Below are 22,570 nucleotides of genomic sequence, written 5' to 3'. Positions count from 1 at the left end.
TCCACCCTTCTCTCCCCGCCCCCCAACCTTGGCAACCATGAGTCTGTTCTCTGGTGTCTGTAAGTCTGTTTCTGTTTTGCAGATGGGTTCATTTGTGTCATGTTTTATTTTATTATTTTTTTTGTGGCCACAACTGCAGCATATGGAAGTTCCTAGGCTAGGGGTTAAATTGCAGCTGCAGCCAAGACCTATGCCATAGGCATAGCAACACTGGATCTGAGTTGCATCTGCTCACGGAAATGCTGGATCCTTAATCCCTTGAGTGTGGCCAGGGATCAAAGCTGCATCCTCGCAGAGACAACACTGGGTTCTTAACCGACTGAGCCACAACAGGAACTCCTCTGCCATATTTTCGATTCCACGTATAAGTGATATCATATGGTATTTGTCTTTCTTTGTCTGACTGGCTTCTCTCAGTATGATAATCTCTAGTTGCATCCATGTTGCTGCAAATGGCATTATTTAATTTTAAATTGTTGAGTAGTATTCCATTGCATGTATGTACCACACCTTAATCCAATCATCTGTTGATGGACACTTAGGTTGTTTCCAAGTCTTGGCTACACAATATAAACTTTTAAATGGACAGGAGGACAAAGGCCTGTGAAGCAGACTCGGATGGTTCTGCCAAGCAAACATCCTATGGGCCACCAATCCACTGGGAGGTGGGAGTCAAGGCCAGGGCCAGGTCAAGTTTGCCTGGAGAGCCTTCACGGTTCTCCTCTTAGCCCCCTTCATTCTCTGCTGAAGAGGAGGAAGAGAAGGCAGAATCCTGGAGCCACTGAAGCACAAAGTAGGCAAGGAGGAAGGCTGACTATGTTTCTTGGGATCCAGGGAGGACTTGGTTTCTGGGTCTGTGATTAGACCCTTTGGAACCACTGACAATAGGGGACATTGTCTTTACCCAGAAAAAGTCCTATTCCCTCCAAGGAGGCTGCAGAGAACAGACCTAATAATATATGACAGCTTTGCAACGGAACATCTGACACACAGTGAGAAATGCATGTTACTCCACTGCTTGCTTTGCTTGGGCCACGTTGAACTCTGTTTAAATTTTACTGAAAATAGGTACCAACAAAAATAAGAAGATAAACCCCAAACAATAAAATATGGCACAAGAATAAAATTCCTAGAAAGCAGATATGTGCAAAACACCATCAGAATATATCCTCCCATACTTTAAGGACTGTTTAAACTATTTAAAAACTGCACAAAAGATGAAATTCACCTGTTTGCATTTGGCAGCTCGATGCTTTTGGCGACGTGTTTCACAGAACTAATTTTGAGCATGTAAATTAAATTTCCCAGCAGACATTACTCACATTTTTCTTAAACATGTCATTCAACTAAATCGGTATGACAGGAGAGTGTGCTCGATGCCAGTTTAACGTTTGAAAGATGCCGAGCAGGACCACCTGCACCACTGCTCCTTGGAGTGAACAGGAGCTAAGTTTTAGGATTTGGTTTCCCTGATCTTGGCCTCTGCCAGTAGAAGGCACATTTCCTTCCTCCCAGTCGAACTCCAAAGAAACACAGTGTCTGAAATGGCGTAAAATTCTAACAAATTTAATTATTGTTTACCTTTCTTTTTCTTTTTTTGGCTGAGCCCATGGCATGTGGAAATTCCTGTGCCAGGGATCAAACCTGTGCTGCAGCAGTGACCTGAGCCACAGCAGTGACAATGCCAGATCCTTAACCCAATGAGCCACCAGGGAACTCCTGATTTTATTTTTAACTAATTTTTTTTTTTGGTCTTTTTGCCATTTCTTGGGCCATTCCCGCGGCATATGGCAGTTCCCAGGCTAGGGGTCAAATTGGAGCTGTAGCCTCTGGCCTACACCACAGCTCACGGCAATGTCAGCTCCTTAACCCACTGAGCGAGGCCAGGGATTGAACCCACAATCTCATTGTTCCTAGTCAGATTCATTAACCACTGAGCCACGACAGGAACTCCAAATATTTTTAATATATTTAAAAAATATGTTTAATTAATTTAAAAAAAGGTGAATACTCTGTCTAGTCACTTATGATGGAACACGTAATGTGAGAAAAAAGAATGTATACATGTATGTGTAACTGGGTCACCATGCTGTACAGTAGAAAAAAAAATATAAATAAATGATAAAAAAAAGAAAAAAAAGCTGAATACATTTTAAAAGGGAAGGGGAGGAGTAAAATGTGGTACGTACATACAATGGAATATTATTCAGCTATGCAAAGGAAAGAAATTCTGGCACATGATGGAAGAGCCTTGAAAACCTTATGCTAACTGACAAGCTTTTTGGAAAGCCAGACACCAAAGGATAAATGTTCTATGATTCCTCTTACACAAAATATCTAGAATGGGCAAGTTCATAGCAACAGAAAGTAGATTGGAGGTGACTAGCGCCTGGGGGAAATGGGAGTTAATTATTGCCGAATGGAAATAAGAGTTTCTGTTTGGGGTGATGAACAAGTTTGGAAATAGACTGTGGTGATGGTTATTCAACATGACGAATGTACTTAATGCTGCTGAATCGTACACTTAAAAGTGGTTATGAATAGCACCTCTATGTTATGTATATTTTACCACAATTGAAAATAGTATTTAAAGAAGGGAACCTGCGAGAAGAAAGAAAACTGCCTCGATGCTCACACCTCCTAATCAGAGTGCATATAACACCACGAAAGACGAGAGGAGAATCGGGGAGGGTAGCAGACGGGCTGGCTGAACGATACCCTGTCCTCGAGGCCATGTTCTCAAGGTGGCACGGCGGGAGATAAAAAGACACCAGTGCACAGGGAGGAATGATGGGGGCTGTGACCTGGATAAAGAGGGCCCTCGCTGTTTGAGGGGCTGGCGCTCAGGAGAGACCCCAAAGAGGAAAGAGAGCTGGAGGCCCATCAGAAAGAGAACATGAAATGTCTCTGTGTGGCTTCCACCACCTGGTGACAGAGGCCTGAGGAATGGTGGGGGGTAAAAGTAATTAGTATAATGAGAAGGAGCATGAGGCTCCATCCCCTAGAACGCCCCGAGGCCACTGGGAAGGATGGGAAGAGAGGGCTGCCGTTACACAAAGCCAGGTGGGGGACTCCAACCAGCCACCTAGTGAGGGTGGCCCCACCAGGGCAGTTACAGCCGGAGGAGCCCCAGGCACACGTCCGTGTGACTGCTCTTGCCAACGTGCTGCAGCCACTCCGGACCATGTGCCAAACAAGAAGGCACAATGCCACGATGCCTTTGTCACGACCACTGTCTTACACAGGACGTTTCCTGAGCTCCACATATACTGATACCCACGACGCGAGCATGTTAAATTTACCATGAGAGCCTTTATTCTATGAAGTTCAAAAATCTCCCTTGTTCCTTGAATAGGAACCATGTGAAAACAAGTTACTAACCACATGCTGTCATAAAATTTCATTCTAATTTCTCTATAGATTTGAAAGCCATACAATCACATATCCATAGCAGTTTAAGAATAAAAAAGATTTTGCTATAAAAATATATAGTAAAGGGAGTTCCCATTGTGGCTCAGTGGGTTACAAACACAACTAGTATCCATGAGGATGTGGGTTTGATCCCTGGCCTCGCTCAGTGGGTTAAGGATCGGGCACTGCCATGAGCTGTGGTGTAGGTCGCAGATGTGGCTCAGATCCTGCATTGCTGTGGCTGTAGGCTGGCAGCTGCAGTTCCAATTCGAGCCCTAGCCTGGGAACTTACACATGCCGCAAGTGCAACCCTAAAAAGCAAACACACACACACACACACACACACACACGTATATAGTCTCAAACATACCTCTAAGACAAATGTGGTATACAAAAAAATCACACTTTATTACCTCTCTATCAAGAGGAACATGTTGAGTCTAATGGTCTCACCTTTCGGCTTCCTTCACTAACTCCTTCGCCAGCATACTCTGGTAAGCCTGCTATTCAGATAAGCAAGTGATGTGACTCCCCGAATTAAGCTGTTCCATGAAACACCTGTCTCACAACATGTGCCACATGAAAGGCAGTTCTTGCCCTTCAGGGCAAGAAGAGGCTTAGGAGAGGCTGCTTGTGGTACTCTCCTTGTTCTGGCAAATGCATGTTTGCATATTGAAAGCTTTGAGTCCAACAGAAAAAAGTCCTGTTTAACCAAGCTTACGCTGGGCTTCCAAACTATGTGTCACGGATCTTGGCGAAGTCTCTCTACCCTGCTTTGACCCGCCTCCTGGTAGGTGACATCCTTTGGAATCTGCACTGTATGAGCATCACTTCAGAAAATATGGCTCTATGCTTACTATTATTATATTATTATTATTATTTCATCTTTTTAGGCCATCACCCATGGTATATAGAAGGTTCCCAGGCTAGGGGTCTAATCGCAGCTGTAGCTGCTGGCCTACTCCACAGCCACAGCGACGTGGGATCTGAGTCGAGTCTGTGACCTACATCACAGCTCACGGCGATGCCAGATCCTTAACCCACTGAGCGAGGTCAGGGATTGAATCTGCGTCCTCATGGATACAAGTCAATTTCATTTCTGCTGAGCCACGATGGGAACTCCCCACTTCTTTTTTTTTTTTTTTTAACTTAGGAATTGCTTTACTTTCTGGAAAGCTTTTTCTTAATTACATTGAAGGGGTCAAGGGGCTTATGTTTGAGACACAGGAAGCTCTGAGTTTGTGACTGCTTCTCCTTGGGTGACATCTTATAGATATTCTCTCTGCCCCACAGAACATTCTGTGATACTGAGGAAAAAATGCTCCATCTGCACTGTTTGGTCCAGTAGCTGGAAGCCACATGTGGCCACTGAGCCCTTAAAATGTAGCTATCATGACTGAGGAAACTAACTCTAAATTTTACTTAATTTTAATTTAAAAAGCCACCTGTGGCTACCAAATTGGACAGCACAGCCCTAGACTGAAGTAAGAGCAGAATCGAAATGCATGCGCAGAAACTCTGTTACCTTCAGTAGAAGCCTGTTTTCTGGAACATTCTGAGTGCTCTTGCAGCTGGTGGCGCTAAAGAAGGCTTCTGCATTCAATCTATCACAAAATTGATTACCTAACACATTATTCAAAGAGATGGCACTTATGATCTTGAAAGAGTGTAATTATGTCATAATCTCCTTATTTTAACATTAAAAAAAAAAAAAACCAGCTAAAGACATGGGAAGGTCACTGGTCTGTGTTGGATTAGACGCTATATATTTCTATTTTGGACTCTGCAGAATATTTTCTAGGAACATTTGCCCATCGATAAATGCTTTCCAGAGGAACTGCATGCAGAAAATTGTTTGTACATTTATGAACGGTTCCTTTAATTAAAAGAAATACTCTCCAAAGCTTTCTATCTTTGCACCGCAAGCTGTCTCACAAGCAGAAAGTCTAGCAAGACTTATTTCCACTCCACGAAGGAGCCAAATTGAGAGTTTAAATTAGATTTTTGGACACTTGTCAAATAAACACGGAAAGCATATTTATGACATTTTATAACGTTCGCTTCCTTTTAAAAATACTTTTTTGATAAGGAACATCTTGTATATCAAAAAATAATGTGTCAACAGGACTTGGTTCCATACTCTACATGCTGGCGGGGCCAGGCAATTGAGGCAAGCAAGGTGGTGTTGCAGCCTGGAGCTTAACGCTGGCCAAGTTTCCACAGGAAAACACACTGGTCCTTTGCAGTGTCTCCTGGAAAGCATTAAGATGTAAAATACACATGGAGTTCCCATCGTGGCTCAGCGGTAATGAACCTGACTAGTATCCACGAGGATGCAGATTTGATCCCTGGCCTTGCTCAGTGGGTTAAGGATCCGGTGTTGCCATGAGCTGTGGTGTAGGTCGTAGACGCGGTTCAGAGCTGGTGTTGCTGTGGCTGTGGTGTAGGCTGGTAGCTGTAGCTCCAGTTTGACCCCTAGCCTGGGAACCTCCACATGCTGCAGGTGTAGCCCTAAAAAGACAAAATAAATAAATAAACAAACCATGCATGCTTGGAGCCTATGTTTTAATCTCTGTTCTTCTTTGGAATAAGAAAGAACTCCAGATAGTTTTTGAAATACTTCGTATAATTTAATCATATATTTTTTTTTATAAAATTAAGCTACCTTTAAGAAATGGGAGAAGTAACCATTTTGTTTTGCCTTTTATTATTAATTGGTGACCACCTGCTTGCTTTCTATTTCTGAGCCCTATATATTGATAAAAAAAGGGCTCTCCATCTATTTATTACGTTTTAAACTTAATCAGATCTGTGAATGAAAGAATAGGTATCTCCATTTGTCCATACAGACTTCCTACATAAGGGCTAAAAATGAGACTTGGACTCTCACTTAATGAAAATCTTCAGCAATATTAGTGCCGTGGTCATAAGTAGTTTCAACAAAAGTTTCTTTGCCCATAGCAGGTCATACCTGTCATTGTGCAGGCCTAGATCCAGGTTTCACGGAGCCACTGTACCTTCAGATTTTTGAGACCCTCTCCCAGGAAAACAATGCAAGTAGACACACTTGGTCAGGAGGGCTTGGAAGGGGTCTGTGCAAGTTGGGAGCCCAAGGCGAATGTTTCATTCGCTCCTCCATGAACCTGTCTCAGAGCAGCACACCCTACTCCTTGAAGGAGGGAGTGACCTTAAGAAATTCTGTCTTACTGCCTTAACTATGGTCACTTTAATGATTTTTAAAAGATCTCTGGTTTTCATTTAACTGTGTCAAATTTTTGTCCAGCTGTTAAATCTTGTCCCTAGATTTCTCATTGCAAAGCGAACACTCTTCATTCAGCTCCTAGGATTATTTTAAGAAATCATCTCTCAGACATAATAACATCTCAACACACCACCAAATAAGATAAAGATGTTTTCTTTAGAGACAACATACAGGGTTTGGGGGCCATGTCTTTTTGCATTCCCAGGTCAGGGAGTACAATGCAGTCCATATTTTGGTGCTGTTTTCCAGTTTTAAGCACGTCACCATTTTACCTCGGCGCCGTGAAAGGGAGTGAGATAGCCACGACGAAGAGCAATGTTCCTGTTGTGCACTAACAGGAATATTCCTCAGGAAATCAATGGATATTTTTATGAGTGGTCATAAAAATATGATCAAGGGTTAGCAGAGACTCAGGTCAGGCTATTTGATTCCAAAACATATTCTTCGCTGAGGTCGGTTTATCCATTTAATAATAGTCTGTGGTGTGTCAGTGCTAAAATCTCAGCCCTCCCAAGAGGAAGACATTTTATATATGGGAATTATGGAATTCTTGCTTTGGCTGTGCGGCCTTCAATAGGGCATGTCAACTGTGTAATTTTTGTAGGACGTTCAGGTTCCTGACTGATGTTTCTGCGGATCTCTGAGCTTAGTATATTTTGGTGTTCTGAATTATGCGTTATGTGTGTAAGTGAAACCCTGCATATTTTATATATTGTTTTTATTTTATTTCATTACTTTTATTAGAGTGTAGTTGATTTTCAGGGTTGGGTCAGTTTCTCAGATATATATATATACACACATTCTTTCTCTCATATTATCTTCTATCATGTTCTATCACGTGTGATTGGATATAGGTCCCTGTGCTATATAGCAGGACCCCGTTGCTTATCCATTCCAAATGCAATAGTTTGCATCTACCAACCCCAGACTCCCCGTCCATCCTAATTCCTCTCCTCTCCCCCCTGGCAACAGAGGTTCTCGTTGAGGTAAGACAAGTGATTCTAATATTGGAGTAAATGATACTTAGTGTTTGAAAATAAAAGTGATAGTGTATTCATATCACTTCTACATTGTTAAGATTCTCATTCATTCATTCATTTTCTCACTCATTTAATGATGTTGAACTCCAAATACGTGAATTTACTCAAGACAAGAATATCAAGCCCAAGGACAAGACCATCAAGGCATGAAACAAGTGTATCACTTCAGCTTGAGTCCTGGCAAGTGGTACTTAAGTACAAATAATTCTTTGCTGCAACCATCACACGTCTGTCAGACCTCTCCTGGATGTACTGACATTACCATTTATTTATTTATTTATTTTGCTTTTTAGGGCCGCACCTATGGCACATGGAAGTTCCCAGGCTAGGGGGTCGAATCGGAGCGGTAGCTGCCGGCCTATGCTATAGTCACAGCCACTTGGGATCTGAGCCTTGTCTGCGACCTACACCACAACTCATGGCATCACCAGATCCTTAACCCATTGAGCGAGGCCAGGGGTCGAACCTGCATCCTCATGGATACGAGTTGGGCTCGTTACTGCTGACCCACAACAGTAAGTTCTGACATTACCATTTACATGGAAATCATTTTCTTCATTTATTAGCTAATGTTCACTGAGCTCTGGGTAACAGTTAAGCCTAGTGATACAGGAGAGCAAAGGATCAGCTAATCTGATTTTCCAGTGACTAATACTATAGGTTGCAATAAGGGAGTCATAAATACTAGCCTTCACACCTATTTTAAAGAAGCCAAAGATAATCAAAATGCTGAGGTTTGGTGTTTTCTGATAGAAACTCCGTATAACAGTAATACCGGACATGTAAGGGGCCACCGAGGATGTGGTGGTGGGCTGACCGATGACAAGATTAGAACTACCCAATCTGGAGCTCAACACATCCCTGTGTCTTGGCTCTAAAAATGTGTATCCATGGGCACATCACAGCGTACCCAGAAGGCTGAGTTTTAAATTCTGTGAATGACAGGGAACTTGGTTCTCAACATTTTCTACATATGAGCTCCTTTTTTGTAACAGCAAGCATTTCTTGGATACCCATGTAACAAGAGCTGACAGTTGAGGACAAATTAAGCACAGGTGGATTTGCGGATATCTACTGTACACCCCTAAACTACAGCCTGGAAAGCATGTCCAAGACGCAATGATTCTTCCACAGCTTTGCTATCAGTGACCTTCCTTGACCACTGTGTGGGGTGAGGCGTTCACGGCTCCCTGGGGCAGCTGTCCGTGGTGCTAGAACAAATGCTGGGTGATTCATCTTCCTCCAGCTTCTACTTATTGGGCCTGTTCTGCCTCTGAAACAACATAAGCTAACCATGATTTCTACCACACTACAGCTTTCCATCAGCACCCTTAAATCCAGAATAGGCTTTCAGCTTACAAGGGTGTACAAATCACAGCAAAGCAGCAGATTCCAGGAAAAGCCGAAGAGAAAGAAGTAAAAAAGTGAAGCCAGGAGCTAGGTTTCAAAATCTACTCTGTTAGTGGCCCATTTCTATGCTATAGAAGACCCACGAATGTGGGTCTAGTTGTTCTAGCAGTCAGCTTTCAGAGGGAACTGTTAGTCGTTGCACAATTCATAATATCCTCAAAGACAGCTTTCTCCAAGACAAGCAGAATGAACTTGGAGATGGCACCATGGTTCCTCGCAGAAAAGTCCATTGGGATGTCCTGAACCACACACATCAAATGCCCTGTTTAATGACCACAATATAAACAAGTGAGGTCAAGTTACTTTGAGGAAAACAATTCTTTGAAGGGCTGAAGCAGCGAGAGCCAGGTACCTAATTTCCTGCTGTAGATCTGGCTTGATACAAGGGTAAGTTCTGGAATGCTTGGGAAAAAGGATAAAACAAATGTCCTGTCGTTAATTTATTAGCCTTGAATATTGGTTCTTTCAGGTGAGCTTTCCGTAAATATTGATTTAAGCTCTTGATTAATTACTGAATAAATATACACTTAATACCAGGCACTAATCTAAGCATTTTATATCTATTAGCTCATTTAATATCCATAATGTTTCTATATAGCATAGGGTCATTATAATACACCCTATTTTAGAGGCGAGGGGACGGCGGCACAGAAAGAGGAAGACTATAGTTATTGGTAGAGCCGGGACTTGGACCCACATCCCACAACCTACTCTACGTGTTAACCTCTACAGAATCCCACAGACACGGATATGTTGGGTAACAGCCCTTTGTGAAAGTTAAGGATTGGAAGGTAAAGAGCCAAGACGGGGTCAGTTTATCTCTGTTGGGCAGCCAAAGCCATAGGAGTTGATACAAGCCTGAAAAAAGAGTGTGGGGATTGGAGCCAAAAAGCTGGGGAGGGAAAGGAAAGCATCAGGTTAAGTGCATCCTTGGGACACTCATCTCTTTCGTTCTTTATTCAACTTCAAATTACAAATGGTGGTGGTTCAAAGTACGTCCAGGAATTCCTTGACACCCTTTCCTTGAAGATGGAGCCTGACTTCCTTCCTGCTGAGAATGGGCTGGATGCAGCGCTCAGTGCTAACAAATGGACTAAGGCAGAATTGACGGTGTTCCGCCTTGGAGGGCAGGTCACCACGGCTTTCTCTCTCGGCTCACTTGTTCCTGGTAAGTGAGCTACCATTCTGGGGACAAGCAGCCTGAGATGAGGGCCATGTGGTGAGGAGCCATGGCCGTTTGTTAATGGCTATTGAGAAACGGAGGCATTTTTGGCCAAGAGTCATGTGGAGGAGCCATTTTGAAAGTGGATTTTCCAGCCCCACTTAACTGCAACCAAGCTTGATTGCAACCTCAAAGAGGCCCTGAGCCAGAACCACCCAGCTAAGCTGCTCAGGGAGTCCTGACCCTCAGAAACTGTGAGATAAAAATGTTCCTTAATTAAATGGCTAAAATTTGGGGCTACATGTTATATGGCAATAGTTAGGTAATATACAAACCAACAAGCATACTTCCGCAAATAACAAAACAGGACAAATAAAAATAACCTAAAACTCATTACCTGGAATTTCCAAAGACCAAAAAAAAAAAAAAATCCTGATGATACAGCCATCCTCCTTTAGGCAAGGTCTGGCCCTAAACTCTCTTATCCCAAAGATATTAAAGCAATTTAGTTCACCCCAAGGTAATTTTCTATGATTTGGATTTTAAATGTGTGTGTTACACATAATGTCACATTGTATAAAAAGGGGAAGAGAAAGATGTTCAAAACTTAAAATGCCAGAGACCTTCAAAATTCTTAAAGCGAGGTGAACAACTGACTGCAGAGGATGGGTCAAAGGGACCCCCAGCTGTAGAGGAGGGAATAAGAGGAGCCATTAGCAGGCAGAAGCATATAATTGAGCCACTAGTTAAAAGCTACCGTAACTCATTTCAAAAGAAAACATTTGCTAGAAATTCTGATCCCAGAATTTGGCAGCTTGCTTAGGCCACAGGCAAGTCGGTGCCAATCCTACAGTAAATGACGATGACTAAGGCGGGAAAGCGGAGTTTGAGTTCCATAATTTCTAGGGCTAGCAGACATTACTTGAGCTTTCATCCTAATGCAATCCCCATTATTAATCCAAAGGTATTTCTCTCTGCTGAGGCATCGCGGTATCTCATTATTTCTCAACGTCTACTTCCTCTGCTTTATCGCTCAGTCCAAGGCTAAATAGGTCCCACTGCATGACCCGTAGGAAGTTTTACCAAGGGCAACAGATGCCAATTTATGCTTAGGAAACTCACCGTGCCTGGCCAAAAATTAGGCATGGGGAATATGCCTCTGCCGTCCACACTCCTTTCACAAAGCTCCCCATGAAGTTGCAATTTTAAAAGAAACGCTTTCCCATCAAAATTCAACAGCATTTTCTAAGCACATACCCTTCTTTCTTTTCTGGCCTGCATGAAATTTAATATCAGAATTATTATCCATTTGTCATTTCAACCTATAATTTAGTCAGCCTTTTTGCACTTGAGTTATGCTTCCCTCTCCTCTTCATTGTCAGCTTGCAGCCACAGATCCATTCGAGAAGCTGTCTAGGTCATATCGGTTGACCTCTTAGAACAAACACGCTCCAGCTTTCTTACTCCGCTTCCCTAAGAGGCACCATTAAGTTTTGCTCATCTCGATTTAAAATGATTTTTACGACACAATAGCATTTCGAGTTTTCCATCTTAATCTTCATTTTATTTCTTGAAATGCTTAGGCAAACACGGTTGCTAAGACATCATGCTAAGATGAGGGATTCTCTTTCTCCTTCACTTGTGTCTCCTTAAAGCCCACTCTGAAGAAATCACACATTTTTGCTCTGACTTAGCTGAGCCAGGGAAGAAAAGTTTAAAAGGCTGACCATGATTCCTGTATTAGAGCAAACACGTTGATAGCAATTAAAGCAGAAAATCGTACCTCCCTTCTAACGTATATGGGATCCTGTTAAAAATGTAAAAATCGATTTTCTTATGCCTCAGTTGAAAGATGTCTGAGTCCAAAAGGACAATGAGAATAAAATGCATGTAGAATCCTAACCAATTTGCTGAAGCAAACAAACACAGTCTACACCCAGGGGTGCAGCTGCACTTACCCCGCAGCCCAGGCTGTTGCCCCCTTCACAGGTGACTTTCCTCTGACCTGGCTCTGGAAGCAGCCCCGCTCCGCAGCCGGGGCTGGGGCACAGCACGCCCCCCATCTGTAGCACGCACTCCTCGGCACCATATTGCTGGTACCGGTTGTACTGCAAAAAGAAAATGAGCTTTTCAGAGTGATAATATATACTCATATATGGTTTTTGCTTGTTTGTTTGTTTGTTTTTAAGCAAAGGTTAATAATTGGTGGTTGTGTGGTTTTCTTGTTAATCCATTTCAGGAAATACCTGGGGGTGGGGTGGGTGAGTTATGGTCCAACCTAGAGGAAATCGTCCAGTCCCAACTGGCAAAACAGATAAGTGAGGCATTTATTCTTTGTGTTTCTAGAAATTTGTCTTCAAAAAATAGATTTTTGCAAGTTTGGGTTTTTAACATGATTACCAACTGCATTTAAGAGACTTTTTTTTCATGCTAATTTTAGGGTACCTATCTATATTTTAAGTTGTGGACGCTCATAATGCACCATCATTAATCTCATCGAATAGTGCATTTTCGCGGCTCTATTCAGGAGTCTATGGGCTTTTAACATCATTTGGAAAATAGGTCCCAAAGGCACACCTCTGTAATTGTTAGCAGCCCACATGATATCAATGAGTATACTCAGTTTGATGAGGAACGCCTAATGCTAAAGAACAAAATTTTCCTTTCATCATTATTCTTATTCTTAAAGGACGCTTTCTTTGATGCCTGACTTCATTTCTTTATGCCTTTGGTTGGCTCAATTCCCTTTAATGGTTTCCCCAGCCCGCAGAATAAGATGCAATGGCATAGCACACTTTCCAAGGTCTTCCTTGTTGCAGCCCTAAGTTGCTTTTTTCCTTGCGTTGTTGGATCACATTCTCTTCTAAACTCAGATCAACTCCAAGGGATTTGACTATTCATGAATTTAGGCAACATTTATTGAGCACCTACTGTGTACCAGACACTACCGTGGCTGCTGGGGATACAGCTCTGAATAAAAACAGACATCTCTTCTCTTACGCACCAGACTATAACAGTAAGTACTGAAAGGTTAAAACTGCATAGCATTTCAAATGGTGACGAGAAGAGGTGGACTCCAGGGAAGATGTGGGAATTTTAAAGAGATGATTAGGGAATAGGAAATCCCTTTTAAAGAAGTTACATCTGACAGAGATTAGAAAAGCAAGCCATGTGCCATGGGGGGATGAGCCTTCCAGGCTGAATATACAGATTTATAAAGGTCTCCAGGCTGCAATGTGCTTGGTGTGTGTGTGTGTGGGGGGGAGGGTGTGTGGGTGTGTGGGTGTGTGGGTGTATGGTGGGGAAAATAGCGGAGGAAGTCAGAGAGTTCTTGGGGACCCAGGATGAAGATCCCCGAAGGCCATTATAAGAACTCTGGCTCTTATTCTGAGAGATAAGAGAATACCGGCTTTCGAGCTGTGGATGACATCGCTTGACTAATCTTTTAAAGTCAGCCATCTGGCTGCTATGTTCGGAGAAGACTCCCAGGGACAAGGATGGAAGCAGAGAAGCAGGTTGGAGGCGATTTCGGTGATTCCTGTGAGCGATGGTGGCGGCTTGAACCAGGAAATCATCGGCGGAGGTGGGGGTGGGCGTGGGGGTGGGGCAGTGGCTGAGTTCTGGATACGTTCGGAAGGTAGAAAGGGCAGACGCTTTAGGCAGATTGGGTACATGATAGGAGAGGAATAGGTGTCAAGCAGGAAGTAAAATTCATGCCTGAGATTTGGGGAGTTGAGAAAAGGAATCGCTATTTCTATTGTGCTCATATTCAGTTTGATAACCGACCTGACCGCGAAGACAAAATGTTGAGCAGCTAATTGAATGCCTGACTTTGGAGCTGAGGAGAAAGATGTGGGTTGTAGACACCAGTGTTGAAGCCATGGGTAGAGCTAGAAAGGAAAGGTTTAGCATCAAGCCTACCATCCATTTTCTCGTATTTCTGACCCCAGGAAGAAAAGATGAGTGGGTCAAATCCCCTTGTAAATATGCTAATGCTCCATATATACAATGGCATTTACTAGAAAGGGGTTCTTATCTTTGGAACGCATTTGGCAGGAAACACTTGGTCTGAGTTTGCTTATAGTAAACAAACTAGAATATGTGAATTTATGAGGTAAGGATTTCTGAAAATGTCATAAGCTCTGAAATTATTAAGGAATAAATGAAGACATTTCATCAGGTGATAAATGAGTCAGTTTATATAATAATGTAGAGATTTCATGTTAGTGATGATTCCATGAACTCCCTAGAGACCTCATTTATTGAGTCTTGCCAAAGTATAGCCCGGTATGTCCAGAAAGGACCTGGGCTGTGTTAAATGATGTGGGTTTCCCCGTATCTTGTCTGTGTCTCATCCTCACCAGCATCTGTGAGTTATTAGTAAAGCTTGACACTGGGTTACACCTAGGATTCTTGTAAGTCTGATTTGACATTCCAACTCTGTGTTATCTCAATAGCCATGAGACTGGATGAGATTATCTAACCTTTGTGGGAATGACAAGAAGGAGCCAGCAAAGGAGACGGAGAAGAATCTGCCTGTTAGGCAGGTGGAAAATGAGAAGAATGTGGGTGTCTGGGAAGGCAAGGGAACAAGATACTTCAAGTATTGCATCATGGTAAATTGCATCAGAGGCTGCAGATAAGTCAATCACCGGAAACTGGCTGGAGTTAGAAATGGAGATGCTATCGAGATTTTGAAAGGAGCCATTTCAGTGGCGTTGTGGAGCCCAAGGCCTTGTGGGAGTGGAGTAAGAGAGAATTAGAGGAGATGCGTTCCAAGAGATGAGCATGGATTATTGGCTCATGGATGAGCCAATATATCTATATATACTGGCTGCAGCATGCAGTGGCTTGATGTGGGATTTCAGTTTCCAGACCAGGGACGGAACCCAGGCTGCAGCAATGAAAACGCCAAATCCTAACCACTAGACCACCAGGGAACTCCCAGATTGTCTATTTTACATCTGTTATCTCCCCTTTTCCACACCTTTTCTCAAGAACACAGAGAATGATAGGACTACATAACAGCTCATTTGCTTCAGCTCACATGGTACACACTACGATTCTAGAATAACAGTAACAACATGACCACCAGGAATACAATTACTAGAAGCTTCAAATATATTTTTATGTGCTCTACCCGTCCTCCTGACAAGTTTTTCTAGTAATATTGCATCTATATTGTTGAACTATAGGGCCATTTCATACTATGCTTTCCCTCTCCTAATTTTCAGGTTATCTTAATTACACACACACACACACACACACACACACACACACAAACACACACACACCAGTCCTTATGTTGATGTCTACCCGGTAATTTAGGTTGTTTGAAGCTTGTTCCTCTAGTAAAATCCTCAGGAAGAGCTCACTGGAAAAACAGTCACTGAGTTCTTGCTCAGTGACTGTTTATTTGGGGTCTTTATTCTTGAAAATGAGTTTGGCTGGATATAAAGTCTTGGGCTCCCATTTTTTTCCCACTCAAGTATTTTAAATGTCTTACTCTATGTTCTGATATAAGGTGTTAGGGGCAAGGCTGATGACAATCTGAATTTTTCTTCCTTTACAAGTGAATTGATCTTTTTTTTTTTGCCCAGATGCCTGTAGGAATTCTTTTTCTTTAGAATCTAGTAATTTTATTAGAATATGTGTTGGTGCTGGTCATTTTCTGATCAATTTTACATGCATGTTAGATCAGGAAAGTTATATAGAATTTTTCTTTGATACTTTCCTTATGGGCTTTCTAGTGTACATATATTGGATTTTTTTTTAATCTATCTCCTAAATTGGTCCACTTCTCTGAAATCCTTTACTTGCATTTTTAAGTTTTTCCTTTTATATTTCTATTTCTCTTAAGACAACATCCATTGCTATTTATTTGCACTTGCGTAATTTCTTTTTTTTTGTCTTTTGTTGTTGTTGTTGTTGTTGTTGTTATTGTTGCTATTTCTTGGGCCGCTCCTGCGGCATATGGAGGTTCCCAGGCTAGGGGTTGAATCGGAGCTGTAGCCACCGGCCTACGCCAGAGCCACAGCAACGCAGGATCCGAGCCGTGTCTGCAACCTACACCATAGCTCACGGCAACGCCGGATCCTTAACCCACTGAGCAAGGGCAGGGACCGAACCCGCAACCTCATGGTTCCTAGTCGGATTCGTTAACCACTGCGCCACGACGGGAACTCTGGCTTTCGTAATTTCTTAATAGCTTAGTTCCTTTTGCAAGAGTTATTTTCCTTTTCCCCTGCCTGCGGGCAGGACTGGCTCATGTGCTCTCACTGCCTCTCAGATGCTGTCCTGCTCTCCACTTTCCATGCCTCCTTACAAACTCTGTGGATTTGACCTTGTTTCTCTTCCTTTGGGATTTTACCTGGTCCCTTTCCATGCCTCATCTTTACATAGTTCTGAAATGTTAGGAGGAGGAAGGATTCAAAATCGTTCTTAATGGCTCTAGAGTTTCCTCTTCAGTTTTGGGGGTAGTGTTTAAAAAATGCTGGCTCCCAACTCTCTTATCCCACTTTCAACAGGACTTTCTCTTTCTTTTTCTGAGTAAATACCTCCTTAGAGTAGGCTTTGTCTTGATAGAGGAGACTTGTGACAAATTAGAACTAAGAAGAGAATATCTGTATTTATCTGAGGGAAAGTATGAACACTGGGTGGTAAAGTGATAAATGGACCCTGCTTGGTGAAAAGGAACAATTACTGATCCTTGTGTTATTTCCAAGTTGTGTTGTGTTTGTTTGTTTACTTATCACTGTTGAATAGCATTGATGAACAGAGCCAACTTGGAGGAACGTGACTGCAACGTGAACGTGGACTAGGCGTGTATGGTGTGTGCAGCCCATTCCCAGGCGAACCCAAAGGCAGCAGATGCTCCACCAATCATGTCTGCATTGTCTCTGGAATCACAGTGAGTATCTGCATGTGAGCTTGTGTACATGTGGACAGATTAATCCTTCCTTGCCGATTTATGATGTTTAAGTGATTTGTAAAACCAGTTTGAAAATTTCTAAAGTGCATAATCCATGGACAGATAACTAAGATAATTTAGAGCTCACAGGCTAATACTTGCAAAAATTAAAAAAAAATAAATGTTAATATTAACAAAGCATCGTATTCTGCACCTAAGGGGGAAAATTAAAAACAGGTCCTCCTACATTTTATCAGATTAGAGTAAAAATACATCTGTCAGATGACTTATCTAGGTAAAATCTTGACTCATTGGTATGGTTTATATTTTATTTATTTGGAGAGTAAATTATTCAGTTTTTATATGTATGCTCATGGATTCTCTTAAGAACAGGAAATATTCATTTGAAAGCGTGAAATTCACAGACGTTTCAATAAACTATTTTAAGAGTCTAAATAATGAGTCATGGGAGAGTGTTATGAATAGTGGTTGCACCTCAGTCGTCTGTTGGGAGTCAGAAGAGTTGGGTTGGGGAGAATAGTGTTCTATAACAAAGCCAGGGTCACAGGTTCAAGTCTCACGTGGACCAGTTAGCTCTGCCTTTCTTATTGTCCGCTGGCTCCATGCTAAGTGTAGGTGGTCGCTGGAGGGGTCAGGCTGAGGAGGAAGTGGGCTGGAATAAGCCACACCCATGCTGCTGGAAAACCACTCAAAAGGCCTGTCCTGTGTGGGAGGCCCAGGCGGCCATATCGTGATGTTTAATTCGCATGCTTTCCTAAGAAAAGACAGCAAGAAGGAAGCGAAAATTTAAAACTGCAAGCAATTTGAAGCACAGGGATAGTAGGTAAAACTAAAATCTGGGGAAACTGGCAAGTGTTCTGTCAAGATGAGTCAGAGTTTGTCAGCAATCCAGGAGCTGCCTGGCTGGCAGCCTTTCCAATCCTGGGAGCGGGGGAAGGAGGCTGTTTTGGTTCTGCTGTGGAATTTGCCCGAGTATCCTTTTGGGGGCACTCAGGTACAGCTACAAAAGCAACCCCTCGGCAGGCTGTCTTGCATTTCCCTGCTAAATTCTAGCTTCTGTGAGGTCTAAGCCACCAGCACCCTAGGATTCCTTCCCGGTCCCTTCTCCTACTCCTCCCCTGGAGGAGAAAAATCCTGAGCAGAGACTCGGTTCACTGAGTTACCGACCGGTGCAGGGACCCAAGGACCGTGCCCACTTCATCGAAGCAGTTCACTCTCATCTGCCCTGGGAAGTGACAGGTGGGGCCACTGAGTCACAAAGACATTCAATCCTTTGCTTTGTCCACACAGGCAGGAAACCCCCATCCCTCGTCAGAACTCAGGGCTGTGGCTCTAAAGGACCACCTTTCCCGATACCAAGCTGCCTCTATTTTCTTTCTATTTGTTCTCTCTATTAAGAAAAATCCAGCTCACCATTCCTTGGTCATCATTTAGAAACTAACAAAAAAATACAGTTGATTATAGCCCTTCCTCATTGGATTAAAAAAACATCGAAAACATCCTTTTTTAGAGGAACATGAAGTTATGATTAATCTATTTCCCCGTACTATGAAGAGAATGCCTTGTTTTCTGTATGTATTAGAATTTTAAAAAAATGCTCCCTAAATTCTCAGTAATCTTAATCTTATTTTTCTTCATTTGCAGGTAGTTAGCCCCAGGGAGTTGCGACAGCCTCTGTGGGGGTGCCTGTCACATTGCTGTTTGCATTCGCAGTTTTGTTGCTAATAACATTCTTTTCATCCCTGGACATCTGTCATCGACTGATGAAGTAAATTGGCGAGAGAAAGGGCAGGACCTTGTTCATTGCCTAGAAAAAAACCCATCATTAGGACGGCTGAAATTAAACGCAAGGAGAAAACAGATAACACAACACCTAAAATCTAATTAGAGCAACAGACTGTATCCTGGATTGCAATTTCTTTTTCAGATATTTCAGATGACATGATGCCAAAAAGTTTCTCAACTTCTAGTGGCCGTGGAATCTTCTGGAAAGGTCAAAACCCGTTGGCTTGTTTATTGCTTCTCCATGCTGTGGGCCCCACAGGGCCCCACAGGAAGGGCAGGGCTATGAAAGTAGATACCTGCAAACCGATTTCCTTGCAGGAGTGTCTAAGGAGGGTGTGATTTCAGAGACTTCTGGAAGCTTTGCAAACAGGACTGCTAAGCGCACTCTCCTCATGGGGCACTCGGCAGAGGGCAAGGCTGTCTGGGGGCACAAATTATTTTACTTGACTTTAGTCCCCGAGAAATGGTTTTGAGCAGTACTGTTGGTCTCTGCATCCAGGACCCTCCCCTTAGAGAAATGGCACTTTCCCCAGAGGTGCTGTGGTGCTTGTCACCTGCACCCCCCCACCTCCTGGTCTCTTCCTGGGCTCTGCTTTTCTTTAACATGGAACCTCCATATCTCTCCCTCTGGTCATCGCCTAGTCTGAGGGGAATTATGTTGGTGTCAAGGTGATTTGGGGGCCAGTGGAAGGGGAGGATTGATGTTTCATGGTCGGGAAGTTTTGTGTAAGGCTTTGGTTTGAGGCAATGAGATGAGTTGGTTCCACCACACGTTTGATAAACTGATTAGAAATTTGATGACCCAGATCATTCAAACAACCACGTTCTGCATTAGACTGGATGGCTTTACATTTAAAACTCTCTGTCCTTGGTGTCAGCAAGCCGATGACACCGAGGACAATTTTTGGAACGAAGGCTTCAATGCCCGAGAGACACACTTAGGGTGACAATAGCTAGATGAGGTGTCTGACAACAGTCAGGTGGTCTGGTTGCGCACCTCCTTGGCTCCAAAGGTCATCAGAATGCTCCCGTCATGGTTTGCTTCTGAGACTCAGGCATCCCCTGCTACGCTTGTCCCCAGATTCTCATTTCCATGAAGGTCTCTCTATTCCCCAATACGAGCATTCCTTCTCTCCTAAACCTACTCTTGGAGTCGCCTGGAATTTCAAAGAATAAGCTCTCCTATATAATCAGCCTTTACAAAGGTTTCTTTCTCTTCCCTGATTTCACTGCAAATGGTCCATCTCCTTGCAACCACCCTAAAGGAAGGCAACTTTGTTTCAGGGGTACATACCTGCAGGCCAGAGGTGGAGCCGGTTGTCTCCTGGCTCCTCACTGATGTTTCTAAACCATCATGCCCTTCTCTCTTGCAAAACCCCATGCCACTGCTCCTTTGAAACTTATGCCCTATGGCTATGAACCCTCGCCCTCTTGCCACTGCAATGGACATGGGTGGATAAACCCCTAATTCTTGGGAGACTTTTCTCTTAGTTCACGATTGTCATCTCTGCTCCGCTTCTTGTCACCATTTGGGGATTGAACCATCCATCCATCAACCTGTTCTTTTGGTTCCTATATGTTCTCCTGCATGGGGACATCAAAAAAATTCTTCCCTGTCACAATCCTCTCCCAGGCCTTGTCATCCTAAGAAATTGTACCACCTCTGAAATCTGAATTCCAAATGTGTCGCTTTCAAAGGTCATCTCCCGTCTTTCCTTTCCTGATGCTCTTGCTGAAGTATGGATGTTGCTTAAATTCTTCAGCTTCATTAAGACTTATCAAGAACTGACCCGACAGTTTCTCCCTGGCTACTGGCCCTCGCAGAGCTTAGCTTCCTTCCTGGTCTGACATAGATTCCATTTTCCACCACCAGAAACATGGCCTGGAAAACATCTCATAATGGATCGCCCATGGGCCTCCTCACCTGCCCACTCCGGCAAAACCAAAGGCCTGGGAAACGTCACCCCTTCTTTCTTGTGCACACGCCCCTGCAGCTGGACACTGCTTAACAAAGTGATGCAATTGGCTGCCTTCTCTCAAATTCCTGATCACAAACTTCAAATGAGCACTTACAGTTCCTTCATGATTGAATCATGTTTCTCTAGGAGCATGTTTTCTCTTCTTTCTTCCCAAACTACTCACATCTCACCACCTTCCTCCCTTCACCTGGACATACTATTTCATATTTCTCTATGAAGATACAAGTCATGAATGAAGAATTCATTTACTGGGCAAATATTTGCCAAACATCTTCTGTGTGAAGCACTCTATGTGGAGAAAATATAGTGGGGAAAAATGTGTTTGCATTCATGGAGCCATCAGAGGCTAACTTTCCCCTTCACACCGTTACAACTGCAAACACACCTGCACCTGCACACACCTGTTCCTTTCTGTCTTCTTATAACAAAGAAAGTGGCTTTCCCCCATTAAGGGTCAATTCCTTTATCTGTGCTGTGGACCCAAACCTTTCTCACCTTCTCAAAAATCAAGGGCCTATTAAAGACCAATGAGAATGGAAAAAAAATCACATTCCAAAAAGTTAGATAGCTGGTAAGCATCTCTAACATCCAGGAATGAATTCAGAGACGAACCAGTTTGTGTACAGGTTTTCTCAATTTATTTTTACGTGACTGTTACACTGATTTTTTCTTTTCCATTATGGTTTATTATAGGATATTGAATATAGTTCCCTGTTACACTAATTTGAGTGTTTACTTTGGTCAATCTATTTATGTTTACTACTAGGTCTACTATTTATGGAGTGTAAATAGTATTTAAATCAGAAACAGTTCAGTGTAGTCCCTAATATTTGCAACTTACTTTGCATGCTTATTTATTTATTTACAAAAATTCTGAGATATAGCTGAGAATTACTCTTCCTTTTCTACAAACTGAAAAGCCATGTTAGAGAGAGACTGAAATGATGTGTCCAAGGGCACTTGTCACACACAATATAAAAATTTCATCTCATCAATAGAAGCTGCCTCAAGCATCCAGAGACAGCCTGGGAGTTTGACCAGCTCCGGGTGAGGCGGCCTAGGTCACGGGCAGGAGTGAGCAGTGGGGCTGGAACTCTCCCCTCCCTGTCCGAAGCCACATGCCACCATCTGCCCTGAGGCCACTAGGTTTTGTCATGTGTCATCAGGACAGAAATATCCCTGCCTAATGTGTCCTGTTTATATCCGTCACCAACGAGCTCCTGGTGCCCTTGGCAGTTCCCAGATCTGCCCATTCATGGCTCTGTCCATCCCGTCTCACACCCTGTCCTTCAGCTGCCCCAGTTCCTGCCCCCAAGATTGGGGAACTCAGGGTCAGTCAGCAGTGAATGCCCTGTGACTTTGACCTACTCATTGTCTCAATGTTTTTGTCACATTCTTCCCTCCTGCATCTGGCTTATGACTGAGGACACTACGTTCCATTCAGCCCCAGATGGTGATTTCTTTGCACCACCAAGCATGGATCTGCAATGCCCCAAATAGAACGGTTTTCCTTTCTCTTTCTAAAACCCTCCAGCTTTGATTTTCACACCATCAGGCTCTCCTACTTCTCCTTTGCAGTCAGCTACTGAT

The 22,570-nt window shown here is 43.0% G+C and overlaps 1 protein-coding gene across 3 annotated transcripts in view; it reads right to left on the bottom strand.

Annotated features, from left to right (window-relative positions):
• The window catches only part of PRKN (parkin RBR E3 ubiquitin protein ligase), a 1,272,474-nt gene that overhangs the window by 191,713 nt on the left and 1,058,191 nt on the right, over positions 1 to 22,570 (bottom strand). For all 3 annotated transcript variants that reach the window (XM_047769780.1, XM_047769781.1, XM_047769779.1), the window contains exon 9: positions 12,244 to 12,393. In XM_047769780.1, coding sequence (XP_047625736.1) covers positions 12,244 to 12,393 — 150 coding nt within the window. The remainder of the gene's footprint in view (positions 1 to 12,243; positions 12,394 to 22,570) is intronic.

Source organism: Phacochoerus africanus, chromosome 2 (assembly GCF_016906955.1).
Source record: "Phacochoerus africanus isolate WHEZ1 chromosome 2, ROS_Pafr_v1, whole genome shotgun sequence".
NCBI classification, from domain to species: domain Eukaryota; kingdom Metazoa; phylum Chordata; class Mammalia; order Artiodactyla; family Suidae; genus Phacochoerus; species Phacochoerus africanus.
This window is presented reverse-complemented; position numbering and strand designations above follow the sequence as displayed.